Below are 12730 nucleotides of genomic sequence, written 5' to 3' on the forward strand. Positions count from 1 at the left end.
GGTTGTAGGAGGGTCCTTGTTGGTCTCTCACCTGGGCCCGCACGTCTCTGACGGGACCATCCCCATTTTCCATCCCCATCCTCAGCGTTGTAATAACATTGGTGGTCTGTCCTCAGCTGTAGGTAGTGCTGCCCACACCTGGTGTACAGTGCCATGTATTTACTGCTTCTGTAACCCTCTAAGCCGTGCCTCCCTCACCATTCCCTGCTGTCTGGCTTCATGCTATGTTTCCATTTAATTTGCAGACTGAGAAAGGCAGTGCTTTGCACGAAGCTGCTTTGTTTGGCAAGACAGATGTGGTACAAATATTGCTGGCTGCAGGTGAGAGAATGTTCCCCCTTTGAAGCACTAATGTGGCAATCCCTTCACCCAGAGCTTGAGGAAATCCCTGTCTGGTGCAACAGGTTTCTCCATCCAGCTGTCAGAGCTCCTTGGAGCAGGTTATAGCAGAGGTTGGCTCTTGGCGTTTGGCTTTAGATACACCTCTAGAATACTTTGTTAGCTCCCCCCAGTGATGATCACAAATGTGACTTGAAAGACATGAACTTGCACATTGTTAGACAGTGTTCTTGTTCTTGCTCTCTCTGCCCCCGTTGCCACAGGTATTGATGTGAACATAAAGGATAACAGAGGCCTGACTGCTCTGGACATTGTGAGGGAGCTTCCTTCCCAGAAAAGCCAGCACATAGCAGCTCTGATCGAAGGTGGGTGATGCAGCTCTGCCTGTGGGGAGGAGAGGAAAGCTCAGGGTGCTGATTGTGCCAGGACAGGTATAGGGTGTGCCTCTCTAGACCTGGAAAGTGCCAAAAGCAAAGCAGCTTCAGGCTGTGTTGGAAAGAATGATGCTCAAACACTGGCATGAGCTTCTGCAGACCAAATGTTTGGAGGAGGACTTGGAGGGAACTTTGGGGTATTAGCCCTTTGCTGAAGGAGTGTGGTGTGACTTTTACAGTTCAAACAGGCTTAATTAAGCTTTGTTTAACTCACTTTAGGAGTTAATTAAAATTAAGGCTATCCTAAATCTGCTTGCAGAATGCAAAGTAACAGCTTTATAAATGGTTTTGGTGTAATTCCCCTTTATGTGTCTGTGGAGGCAAATAGTCATCCACAGATTTCACATCCTGCTTCTTGCCTCGTTGTGAGGCTTGGGTGTGGAATTTGCAGATGAGATTTACAGAAAAGGCCTTGATTACTTGTAATTTATAATGGAGTTTGGTCCATTGTGTCTGTCCAAGTTAGGGAATGAAATGTGACATCTTGGCTAAATTCATACTTTGTAATTACACTGTCTGCATTTCCTCTCAGCTGTGGGGAGGATCAGAAGCATTTGGAGCTGGGGTGTGTTACTCATGCTGAGCATTTGGGAGCTTTGCAGGTTCAAAGCACTTTGCAGACTTTTAACTAAGCTTTGCCTGTGAGGCTGGTAGGCTTTGACTCCATTCTAAAACTGAAGACAAAGAAGGGCTTTAAAACTGAAGGTCTTGCAGTTAAAGGCTCTTACTTTGCCCCAGGAGGGTGCTGCTGTCAGATGTTACTTAGATCAGCTGGTTGTTTCTGGCTTTGCCCGTGGTTGGGGGGCTGCAGCTGGAGTTCCTTTCTCTGTCTTACGACTCTGGTGCTGGAGCTTGTCTGCAACACCAGTCTGCTCCGTGAGGCTGTGTCCATACAGCAGCTTTGCAGCTTCCTGATTAAAGACTCTAAAAGTTCGAAGGACCATCTGTACCCTTGTGCCTGTGATTAAAGAGGCTGCCTGCTTCTATTCTGGGATCTGAGCTCCAAGTTTTAATAATGTACATTGGTTATTTTTTGGAGACTTAATAAGCTGACAGTTGGCCTTCTACCCGCACGGAAGGAAGTGCCACGTGCTGAAGGGGACAGAAAACCAGACTGACGTGAGCTGACCCTGTCTCCCACCCCATTACAGATTACACCATTGGGAAGAAAAGTGCCAAAGCTGCAGAGAAGTCTGAGCCAGCACCGCCCGCGCCAGCCGCCGACCCCGCGGGCCGGACCTCGCAGGGTGGGCATCGCCAGCTTCCTTCTCCCTGCAATGCTGGCACTGGGGGTGGGAGCCCTGGTGACGAGCCTGTGTCTCTCTTCCTCCCACAGGAGATGTGGACAAAGCCGTGACAGAGCTGATCATCAATTTTGATGTGAACCCTGAGGAGGAGAGCCCGTATGAGGCTTTGTACAATGCGACATCCTGCCACTCCCTGGACAGCCTGGCCAGCGGCAGATCGTCCGACCGGGAGTCTGTGAACAAGGAAGCGGAACCGACCGGGCCCAAAGCAGCCACAGTCAGGCCTGTACGTAGCTGTGTGTGCTCAGCCCTCCTTGCCCCAGAGCTCCAGTGTCGGGTTTTGCAGCAGGCTGCTGATCCCTCAGCTTGAGGAAACCTTGAAATTCTTCCCTGACACTGATCAGAGCAGACAGGTACCGCTCCTTCTTCCCTGGCCTGTTCACAGGGAATAACACCTACAAGCAGCTGCATCTTTGTGCCTGAGTTTTACCTTGTGTTGCATCCTTCTGGTTTTTAGCAGTTGGATACTGGTACTAGTGAATCTTGGTCTGACAGGAGATTGCACTTTGCAGAAGGGCTGAATTCTTGTCCAGAAGAAAGTTCTGGAAACTTGTATGAAGCATTTTCTTGTCTGTGTTGGTCTCTGTTTTGCCCAAGCAAAGGCTCTCAGGAAATGCCCCCTAAGAATATCCTATTGGAGACTAGTTGGCAGTGGAAGGGTTTTTGTGTATTACTTGCAGAGATCTCTAGAGGGTACTCCAGACTTTACAAGGCAACACAAAGCTCCTGGAACTGTCACCAGAGAAGAGACTTCCTCGCCTTCTGTCAGCTGCATCTGCTGCCCCATTAGCAGTCCACAGGGACGTGGGCCCTGCAGTGCTGGGTCAGCCTCAGGGATTGGTTTTTCAGAGCCTGCTCTGTAGAGGCAAAAAGCAGAGAAGCAATGCACAGTTAAACTGCTGGGGGCACAGTAACCATTGTTCCCCTCCGCAGAGAGGTGCAGCCTTTGGCCTGTGCTGGGAGCAAATAGAATAGAAATGGGACAAAAACTTTAGCAGATGGACATTTCAGCCAGCCCTCTCTCAGGTGAGCAGTACCAGGTGCACTGTCCTGTTACTGACCAAATCTTGACATTGTCCTGTGCTAACAGTGTCTGTTGTGAAATGAGTCCAGCTCTGATACAGGTAAAGAAAGGAGATGCTGAACAGCAGGGACAAGGGAGCAGGAAGAGGGACGTGCTCCAGAGCTCAGTGGAGTTTCTCCCCAAACCTGCTGTTTGAGCAGTGCAGCTCTGCCGCTTCCCTTTGCCGTTAGGTGGAGCTGTGGCTGGGCAGGAGCGGGGCTGGGTACGTGCTCAGCACGGTGTTGGAACCAGGCAGCAGCTCCAGATGCCCACTGGCAATCCCGGGATATTGGAGGAGTGTGGGGCAGTGCTGTCTCTTCATCTCTAGAGTTTTCTACTGTAAAAGGTGCCTCTGGCATCATTTATTCCTGTTACTGTTTCACTAAGACACAAGCCATGAGTCTTCCCTTTCTCCCCATCAGCTCATTCCTTACTCCCTTGGGTAGTGCTGCAGAGATGCTTGTCTGGGTCTGGAGTGAGAGCTGTGTGAGCAGGAAGGGCTCTGCCCAGAGTAGCATCCTGCAGGAGAGGAGGAGGAGGAGGAAGGGCAGCAGCCATTGCTCAGCTCTGTGCTGTCAGGGCTGAACTGCTCCTCCATTCAGATTAATCTGGGGAGGTCCTTGCTGTGTCCTCAGCAATGGGGCCCGTGGGCTGGTGGGAGCAGAAGGGCCGAGCTGTGCCAGCACAGCTGACAGTGCTTGTCTGACCTGCAGAAGGAACGTCCCCCACCACCAGCCAAGCCCCCACCTGATGAGGAGGAGGAGCAGCATGTGGAGAAGAAGATAGGCCACAGTGCTCCCTCTGAGGTATGTGGGGCTTCATCTGGGGTGTTTTATGGGAGAGTGGTTTAAAGGCCAGTTTTAATAATTTGTGAGAAGCCAAGGAGGCTGATACCTCCTGTGCTAGTTGGGCTGCAAATGAGAAGTATTCCCTCACTCAGCATTGCTGCTGTCCCTTGCCATGGGAACTTCCTTTGTCTGCTTCTTCCAAGGCACCTCAGTGTTGACCTTCAGCCTTACTTTCCTATTCTTGGCTGAGAATTCCCTTAGGAAGAGATTTCTCTGAACCACAATGTGATGTGGACCATTGCCCACTTGTACTGATCCCACCACGTGCATCTTCACTTAGACCAGCATACAGAGAGACCCTGAGTTCCTGCTTCCTCTGAGCTCCCAGCTGTGGAGCTCCACTGATGTGAGCAGAGATCAGGGACTTGAATTCACTCAGGAGTCTGGCCCAGCACATCTTGAAGCTGCCTGCTGCAGGGGTCAGTGCATGGGAGTTGCTTTCTGATGGAACTAAAGCTCTCACATTCCGTATTGTTGCTCCTGGTCTTTGTGTTGCTCATCTTCATTCACCTGCCTGTGAACCTCAGACGTGAGGGCTCTCCAGGAGACACAGCTGTGGGAAACCACTAATGTGTCTTGGCAACTTCTGCTGACATCCAGGAACACCTTCAAAGCAAACCCAAATCCTGTGGATTTCTGCACTTTCCCAAAGGCAGTGGGTTGTATGTGAAACCTGTGGAGCCTGTGCCACCTCTGCTGTCAGAGGCTGCTTGTTCTGCACGTGCTTTCTTTGAAAGTGCTGGTCTGCTGGAGTTCTGCAAGGCATAAATGGGATCTGTTTTCTGGAATATATCAAATCCACACAAGACACAAGTGAACAAGGTCTGCTGTAATACAACTGACTGCAGAGAGAGAGTAAAGCTCTGAGCTGTGCGTGAACAGGGGAACTGGGATGTGACATTGCAGACTGATCCCTGCACTGCTGTTCCAATGCAGGGGGTGATGCCTGGTCCTGTGCCTGGCTCTGGCAGAGGAGAGCTGGGCAGCAGGTCGTGGCATAATTGGGAAGCAGAACTTGCTTGTGACAATAAACACGAGGGAGGGAAATGTGCCCTGACTGCTCCTGCTGAGATATCTTGCCATGTTTAATTATCAAACACCTGCTGTGTTGTCCTGCCATTAATGGCTTTGGAAGCATGATCCATTAAAGGAAATCTTGCTGGCAAATGGCAGAGTGACTCACTGGAGAGATCCTGGTTTGTGACCAGCATCGGTGATAGAACTTACAGGCAGTGTGTGACTGCCTGGAAATGACCTTCTGGATGTACTGATGAGGCAGTTGGGGCTGATTCTTTTCCTTTGCTTGCTCCTCCTGGCCTGCTCTGCTTTTCTGACTCTTGCCCATCTTTTATTACCTCAGTGCATCTTCTCTCTGGATCAGGCAGGCATGAACAGGAATATGCTTTGGGAATGCTGTAAGTGTCTCTCTGCAGCATCCCAATCTGCCATCCTCGAGCCCTGCTCCTCTCCCGTTGGAGCCAGGGCAGTTAGTCATTGAATATTCTGGGGTTGGGCCAAACTCTGCCTTCCAAAGTAGTCTTTTTATTCCTTGCCAGGATGGGGCTATCAGTTAAAACAGATGAGTGTAAACAAACCTTTCACTTTCATCATGGAAAAATGTTGGTACAAACAGGCAAAGAAGCTGATTGTGAGAAGGTGCTTGAGCGGTGCCTTTCACTATCTGCAGAAACCTTCTGGGTCTGGAGCTGAGTAAGAGTCTGTTGTCAAATTAAACTTTGGTTCCAGTTGTTTACTGCTCGTCTCCAGAAGGGAAGTGCAGATCAAGGACGAGGCGCCACGGTGGTTCCAGCAGTTTGGGCTGCAGCTCTGGGGAGGGGGAGAGAGGAAGAGATGAGTTACCCTTCAGAAAGTCTTTCAAAATCCTCTGCTGTGAATTAAGTACATCTTAAAGAGCATCCTCATTATTTACTCACAGCATCTTATTTTTGGGCTTTTCTAGAAGTGAATATTTATACATGCAAATAACATGTCTGAAGAACTGGAAGCTGAATTGGAAGAATGCTTTATTTGGTGTTGTTGCTCCTGGTCACAGAGCCCACAGACCAAGCACAGTTCTCCAGCAATTTGAACCTGAAACACCATTTAAGGCTTGGAAGGATGAGAGATGGAGAAAATCAAGTGTAACCAGGCCCATGCAGGGAAGTTCACAAAGCAAAAGTTGGGAACTGTGTTCTGCTGGGCAGATCCTGCCTTCTGTGCATTTAAAGAGGACAGCACAGGAATCATCATCCAGAGTGTCAGGAGAGCATGAGAGCCTGGTGAAGGTCCAGACTGCTGCTGTGCTGACAGGCTGCTGCTGGGCAGAATTTTCCCAAGATCATGGATGAGGACCTGTTATGTGCTGTTCTCATCTGATGGTTTTGTGCCACCATCTGGTCAGATTATTTCCCTAATTTGCTCATTACAAGCTCCTTCACCTGGAAGGGAGCAGGTCTGCCTGGCAGCTCCTTGCTCAGAGCAGGTACAACAAACACTTCCCGTGCTGGACACAGCCTGTTTCCTCCTATTGAGAAAGCTGCTTTAAAAGCCAGCTGAGCTCGTGCAGAACAGCACATGGATGTTGGAATCCTGTCTGTGCTGCTGACTTCTGGGTGTCTCTCCAAGACTCCCTAAGCTTCCAGAGCTCCTGGCTGGTTTGCAGTCAGGTAGGTACCGATTTGCCCTTAGAGCAGCTCTGGTGCTTTCACTTTGGGGTGAAGCAGGAGGTGGTGTGTGGTCTGCTGGCGAGGCAGTGGCAGGTCTAGGAGTCTGAGTACTAGGAGCCCTCCCTGGGGGCATGTTTTGTTCAGACCTGTTCTTCCCTGTGCTGGCAGCAGGTATGGATTGTTTGCTTTCTGGCTTGGCTGTAGTCACACATGGGATCACAAAATGGTTTGGGTTGGAAGGGACCTTAAAGATCATCCAGTTCCAACCCCTTGCCATGGGCAGAGACATCTTCCACTAGACCAGGTTGCTCTAAGCCTCATCCAACCCAGCCTTGAACACTTCTGGGGATGGGGCACCCACAACTTCCATCACTCCCTGCCTTCCCAGCTCTCTTGGAGCCCCTTCTGGCTCCATTGCTAGGGCTCATTACTGGACTGTGTTGGGCTCCTGGGGCAGAGTTTCATCAGTCTGCTAGGATCCGGCCAGGAGATGGTGCTGGAAGGCAGCTGACCATGCTGGCAGGGTGCCCTGAAGGCCAGCTTAGCCCCATCAGCACTGGGATGGCACAGGGGGCTGTCCAGGACCTGTCATCCCTGGCACTTGTGTAGGCCAAGTATGTGAGTCTGCGGCAGGACTCATCTGGGTCCTGTGCCAAATCTCGCCCCTGCACATGGATGGTGACTTTCCAGAGCAGCTCAGGGAGGGTCTGCCAGGGTTGCAAACCAGCTCCAACTGGCAGCTTTGGGGGATTTTAGTGTACAGTCACTGCTGCACATCCTGGAGTTAAACTGAGTTCAGGCAGTGCTGCCTGAGGACTCCATAGTCCTGAATATGCTGCACATCCTGAATTCAGAAATGCTGGATCTGAGAAGGTGGCAGGGATTTGGGCTTTTGTTCTTTTCAGCCCTATCCTAATAGGGCCAGCAGCTAAAGAGTGAATGATGATGCACATTCCAATAGCAACAGAAAGTCTGAGTCGGGATGAACAGGAATAACGGTCTCAGCTCTTTTCCCCCTCCAGGCTGTCTGCAGCCCTTGGACAGTGAGTCAGTTGGTCAGTGCTGGAAAGCTGTCAGTAGCCTGAGATACTAAAAATTAAGGAGGGTTTGAGTGTTTTGTTTTTTTTTTTTTTGAGGGGGTTAAAAAAGGGGGGGGAGGCTATTACCTTTTGGCTCAGACTCTGCAGCAAAGGTGTTCCCTTTGCCAGTTCCTTAACCCATGGCATGGAGGCTGTGGGCTTTATGCTGGGGCAAAGCGTTGCTTTGCAGAGCACCACACTGTGCTGTTCTTCATTAGGCCTCTGCTGCCCGGGGGAAGAGCAGGGGAAGTGGAGCTGAGGAAGAGGAACACCCGTACGAGCTGTTGCTGACAGCAGAAACTAAAAAGCCGGTTGCAGTGGACAGGAAAACAAAAGGTGAGTGACCATCCAAAGCACAGAGCACTTCAGGCACTTCCGTGCACTTCAGGAACATATGGAGGGCAGAGGGCAACTGGAACAAAGAAGGTCTCTGCTGGGTGGGGGCTGGAGACTGATTGTTGTTTCCTGGCAATCTTCCCTCTGGTACAGGAGAGCTCTGAGCGTTCCTGTACAGAGTGTACACAAAGAAAGGGCAGCTCTGCTGTGGGACAGCTGAGAGATTCTCAGGACTTGCTCTGTGAACTCAGAGATACCCAAATCTTGTGCTCAGCCAAGCAAATGGAGAGGGTGGGAGGCTGTTCAGGGGAGAGGCCCAATGCGAGTGTTCCATGAGCTGTGTTCTCCATCCAGCTGGCACTGTAGGTTCCTGCTGTAAAGTCAACATCCTGCTCTGTGTTAATCTGAGATGGACACTAACACAGGAGGAAAACAAAGTGTGTAGAGCAAGAAATAGAATTGACACAGATCCACAGGGTAGCCAGGTATATATTGAACCAGTTTCTCCCTCAGAGGGAATTTTGTGCTTTACAAAGGATCTGGGAACACCTTGTCTCGTGTTTGTCTGTTGTTGGCTTTTGGCTTGCTTTCAGGAACAACAATGAAAGGTTTGTCTAGAGGGAAAAGATTTCCAGCTTTATTCAAAAGTCTTGAGCGGGAATTTGGAAGGATTTAATCTGGACTCTTACACTGAACTCTTTTAACTCTGAGGATGGACAAGGGATGCCTCATAGACTGCCCTGTCAGACCTGCAGGTGTTTCACCTCCTTGCAGCACTTCAGTTCTTGTTGCTCAAGTCCTGCTGCTCTGCTGGCTCGTCCAGGGTGGCACAGGAGGTCATTGTGTTCCCACCAGCACTTGCCAAAATCCCCTCAATGCCGGAGGCAACATTTGGGAGCAATTCAGGTTGGTGCTTTGCAGCTGGGGCAGGAACAGCCCTTGGGCAGCAGCCACTGAGCCAGAGCTTTCAGGCTTCGTCAGTGGCAGCGACTGCTGGTTGTTCAAGCACGAGCTATTCCGACTGCTCCACTTCTTCCTCTGGCTGCTGTGTCCAGGCTTGATTTGTGGGAGTGGAGGTGTGTCCTAATTATGTGTCAGATTAAAATAAAACCTCAGAGTAATGCAGCTGTGTGTTCTTGATGCAAATCTCTTTCCCTGAACACCTGAAGACATCGAGAGAGGTTACAGGAAGATCTTTGTCCTTACACAGATCCAGAGCAGAGTCCTGTCCTTTAATGTACAGCTGGAAGATAAAAGCTGTAACTTCAGGGTTTACACTCTGGGGAAGGTGTTGCTGTGTTTGTAACAAGCCTGGAGCCCTTCCCACTGTTGTAGTGGGAGAAATTCAAGGATGCAGTTGAGTTTTTCCCCTCTTCCAGGACTTGCTGACTCTTTAAATGCAGTCATTGGCTGATGGGGGGAAGAAGATGCATTTAGGGAGCAGCAGAATCATTTTGGCCAAGAGTTAAATGAGGGTTGAGGGAGGGACTGAAGCCTCCACTGGGGTGTTGGAGAATTTTCCCACCTCTGGATCAGAAGGTTCCTGGAGCATCAAAGGCAGCAGCTCCATCCCAAGGCATGGAGCAGACTCTGGAGATGGCTTTGAACTGCTGCTTGGCCCTTCATCTGCGGGTCTGGGCTTCTGGATGAGTTCTGGGTGAGTCTTTAGTCAGAAGAGAAGGACTTGGGTTCTTGTGGCTGTTGAAAGGGCATTTCCGGGCAGCAGAAAAGCTGAATTTCAGGCACGTGGGTTTAATGGTGCCTTTCATCTGTGATAGCTGCCTTTGTTCCTCTGGCTGCCAGTTGTCCTGTGTCCAGTGAGCAGATGAATGTGGCATTATCCACTGGCTTTGGTGGCCGCTGTGTGTGTTAGAGCAGCTCCCTGTCACATGCTGGAGCACTGGGAGAAGTTGGCCTCGTGTTTGGGGCAGAGTATCAGAAGTGGTTTTAAGCCAAATGCTCTCCCATCCCCGTTGGAGTGCAGTCACACGTGTGAAGTCAGGGCACTCAGCCCTTGTACCAGGCTGTGAAAATAAGTCAGGAGTGTGGACTGACCAGGAGACTTCTTCACTCCTGCTGCCTCCAAAGAGACCTGATGGAGGGTGAATGTGGAAAAGGCTTGAGTTTTGGTGTGTCTGGCTTCTCAGGAGTCACCTCCAGCTGCTGCCAGCAGTGACCAGCTGCAGGTAGGACTGAGTTGGTGCCTTCTCATAGCTACTACAAACTGATACTTGTTGAGGTTGTTCTGTGCTGCTTCCATAGGAAGCCCAGTTTGAAGACCCCACTTTGCCCTTCCTGCTGGAGGTTTTCTTTGTGGTCCTGCTGGTTCAACCAAGCATATGACTGTGCTCCAAACCGGGGAGCTGGAATGAGCCAGTGATACAAACAGAACGTGCTGCAGAGAGAGGGAAAGAAACTTTTCTGAGTGCTGGTGTATGGCTACAGAAACAGAGGGGTGGCCACTGCTGTAGGGGATCTGTGGGGACCCTTGGGTACTACAGACAAAGGGTTGGGGTCAGAATCCTCTTGGTTTGCTCCGAGAGGAAGCACAGTGTAAACCCACAGCCTGTAACCCACCACCCATGGGGTTACCGTGGCTGAGGACAGACCCCTGTCCTGTGTCCCAGGTCCAAGCCTGCATTTCTGCTGTCATGGTGTATTTGGAAGCTTTTGTGCAGTCACATTAATGACCTCTCTTAAGTAGGACAGTGTCTCATTGCCCTTTCTGAAGAGGGGAGGGAGTACAAAAGACCACAAGTTCAGGTGGATAAACTCTGCCTGGCATGGCTGAGCTTGGTGAGACTAACACAGGAGTGTGCCACCCTCAGCTGGGCTCCACACACAGTATAGGCTGTGGAATCAGCCTGTGCTTCAGTTCTACTGTAGGTGAGGGTTATTTTTGCCAGCTTCCTCCTCTGGCCTTCTGTGCCATGGGAGGGAGATTTGCCTTCTCCTCACTTGACAAATCCTGGCCTGATGTAGCCCAGGGAGCCTTTTCCATGTGCAAGTCAGAGGCTGCTGTATGCCCTTGCTGCTTTTGAGGTTGGGGAGCTTGAGCAAACAGCAGCTGCAATAACAGCTTCATTCTGCTAATCCAGGGGCATGAGACAAATCCTGCTGTTGATATATAGGGAAAGAAATCCAGTCAAGGCAGGGTGGTTGCAGCTTAGTGTGGAGTGTTTAGGGAAGTGCTTCGTATCTGGAGTCCTCAGGCTGCTCGCAGGGAAGCTCTGAATTGCATCCTCCCAGGGAAGCAGAGTCTGCACCCAGGAAGGGGCTCCTGATCCAGGAAGGGTTGGAGGCAGCCTCTCCTGTGGGTGAGACCTGCAGCAGGCTGTGGCTGAAGAAGTCAGGATCAGTCAGGCGATCTGTGCTGGGGTGTAAAATCAGCAGAGAGTTGGAGTCACTGTGTTAAGGTCCCTTTCTGAGTTAACAGGTGTAACTAGAGGAGGATGATCCTTTCAGATCCCTTAAAAGGTGAGGCCTGGAGAGCCCTCAGTGTTCCTGCTCTGTGCATCTCAGTGATAAAAAGGAGCAAGATGACTCTTTAGTTTTCACATTAGTTCTTCTGTCTGCACCTTTCAGGACAGGCTCTTAAATGTGTCCTTCAAGGTATTCCTCACATCTGAGCAAGTGCTGTTGTCCTTGCTCCATCCCTTCATTCCCTGGCAGCAGCCCTGTGTTTTGCAGACCCTCCTTGGCTCACAGATGAGTGGGTGGCTGTGATTCTTGTCCAACAGGAGCCCTTTGTGAGGTGCTGGAGCTGCATTTGGAGCACTTTGTTCTGGCTGGACTCAAGTGTTCCAGCACGTGGCACAAACTTTTGCCAGCCCTCCCCCTGCCTTCAGCAGAAATGTCAGTAAAGGTTAATCTGGGGCATGGAAGAAATGGTTTCTAAGGAAGGGAAGAGTCTGGGAAGGAAGGCTGCAAAAGTTTTTTCCTCCCCACGGGTTTGGGTGCCTGTCCCATCGCTGCTGTGCTGCTCACCAGTCAGTGGCTTGCATTAGTACCAGTCTCTCCAAGGACTGCAGCATGTCTGATCTCCTCTGAGGTTTCTCCTCTTGAGGTTTCTCTCCAACACTGGAGCTTCAGAGCTTTATGCAGAGTAACTGAGCCCTTTCTGGCATTGTCATCTGGGGGTGCTGCTGCTGCCCCCGCCCCCAGCACTGGGACCTGCCTCTCCCTTGGCAGCTCCAGTCACAGAACTGGTGGTTTAAATGTGCCCGTGCAAGAGAGTCAACAACTACTTCACTGTCCTGGAATCTCTAACTCATAGGATCCAGGATGAGATAATCCCTCACATCCCTTGATCCCAGGGAGCAGCGAGGCTGCCCCAGCCCAGCTCTGGCTGCTCCCACCCTTCCCATGCCTGCGACAGGGATGGCTGTGCTTGTTGGCACAGGGCACCCGGGACCCCCACACGAAGGAAAAGGACTAATTCAGCCTTTTCCTGCCCATTTCTGGTGTGAGGACAGACCACAAAACCTGATGGATGTTGGTGTTTGAATATCCCCTGATCAGGCTTGGTGCTGGAAAGATGCTGGGGGGAAGGAGAAGGGCTCACTGCTGCTGAGAGGCTGATTTCATTTAAAGTAGAATTCATTATTTTGCTCACAGAAAGGAGAGTTCCTTTGCCTTGGCTTCCCAGATCTGCTGTC

At 50.8% G+C, this 12730-nt stretch overlaps 1 protein-coding gene across 4 annotated transcripts in view; it reads left to right on the forward strand.

Annotated features, from left to right (window-relative positions):
- ANKS1A (ankyrin repeat and sterile alpha motif domain containing 1A) overlaps positions 1–12730 on the forward strand; it is a 66944-nt gene that overhangs the window by 19594 nt on the left and 34620 nt on the right. For all 4 annotated transcript variants that reach the window (XM_071578912.1, XM_071578913.1, XM_071578914.1 and 1 more), the window contains 6 exons: positions 246–321; positions 603–704; positions 1925–2020; positions 2110–2306; positions 3857–3949; positions 7955–8072. In XM_071578912.1, the coding sequence (XP_071435013.1) occupies positions 246–321; positions 603–704; positions 1925–2020; positions 2110–2306; positions 3857–3949; positions 7955–8072 (682 nt within the window). The remainder of the gene's footprint in view (positions 1–245; positions 322–602; positions 705–1924; positions 2021–2109; positions 2307–3856; positions 3950–7954; positions 8073–12730) is intronic.

Source organism: Pithys albifrons, chromosome 28 (genome assembly GCF_047495875.1).
Source record: "Pithys albifrons albifrons isolate INPA30051 chromosome 28, PitAlb_v1, whole genome shotgun sequence".
Taxonomy (NCBI): Eukaryota; Metazoa; Chordata; class Aves; order Passeriformes; family Thamnophilidae; genus Pithys; species Pithys albifrons.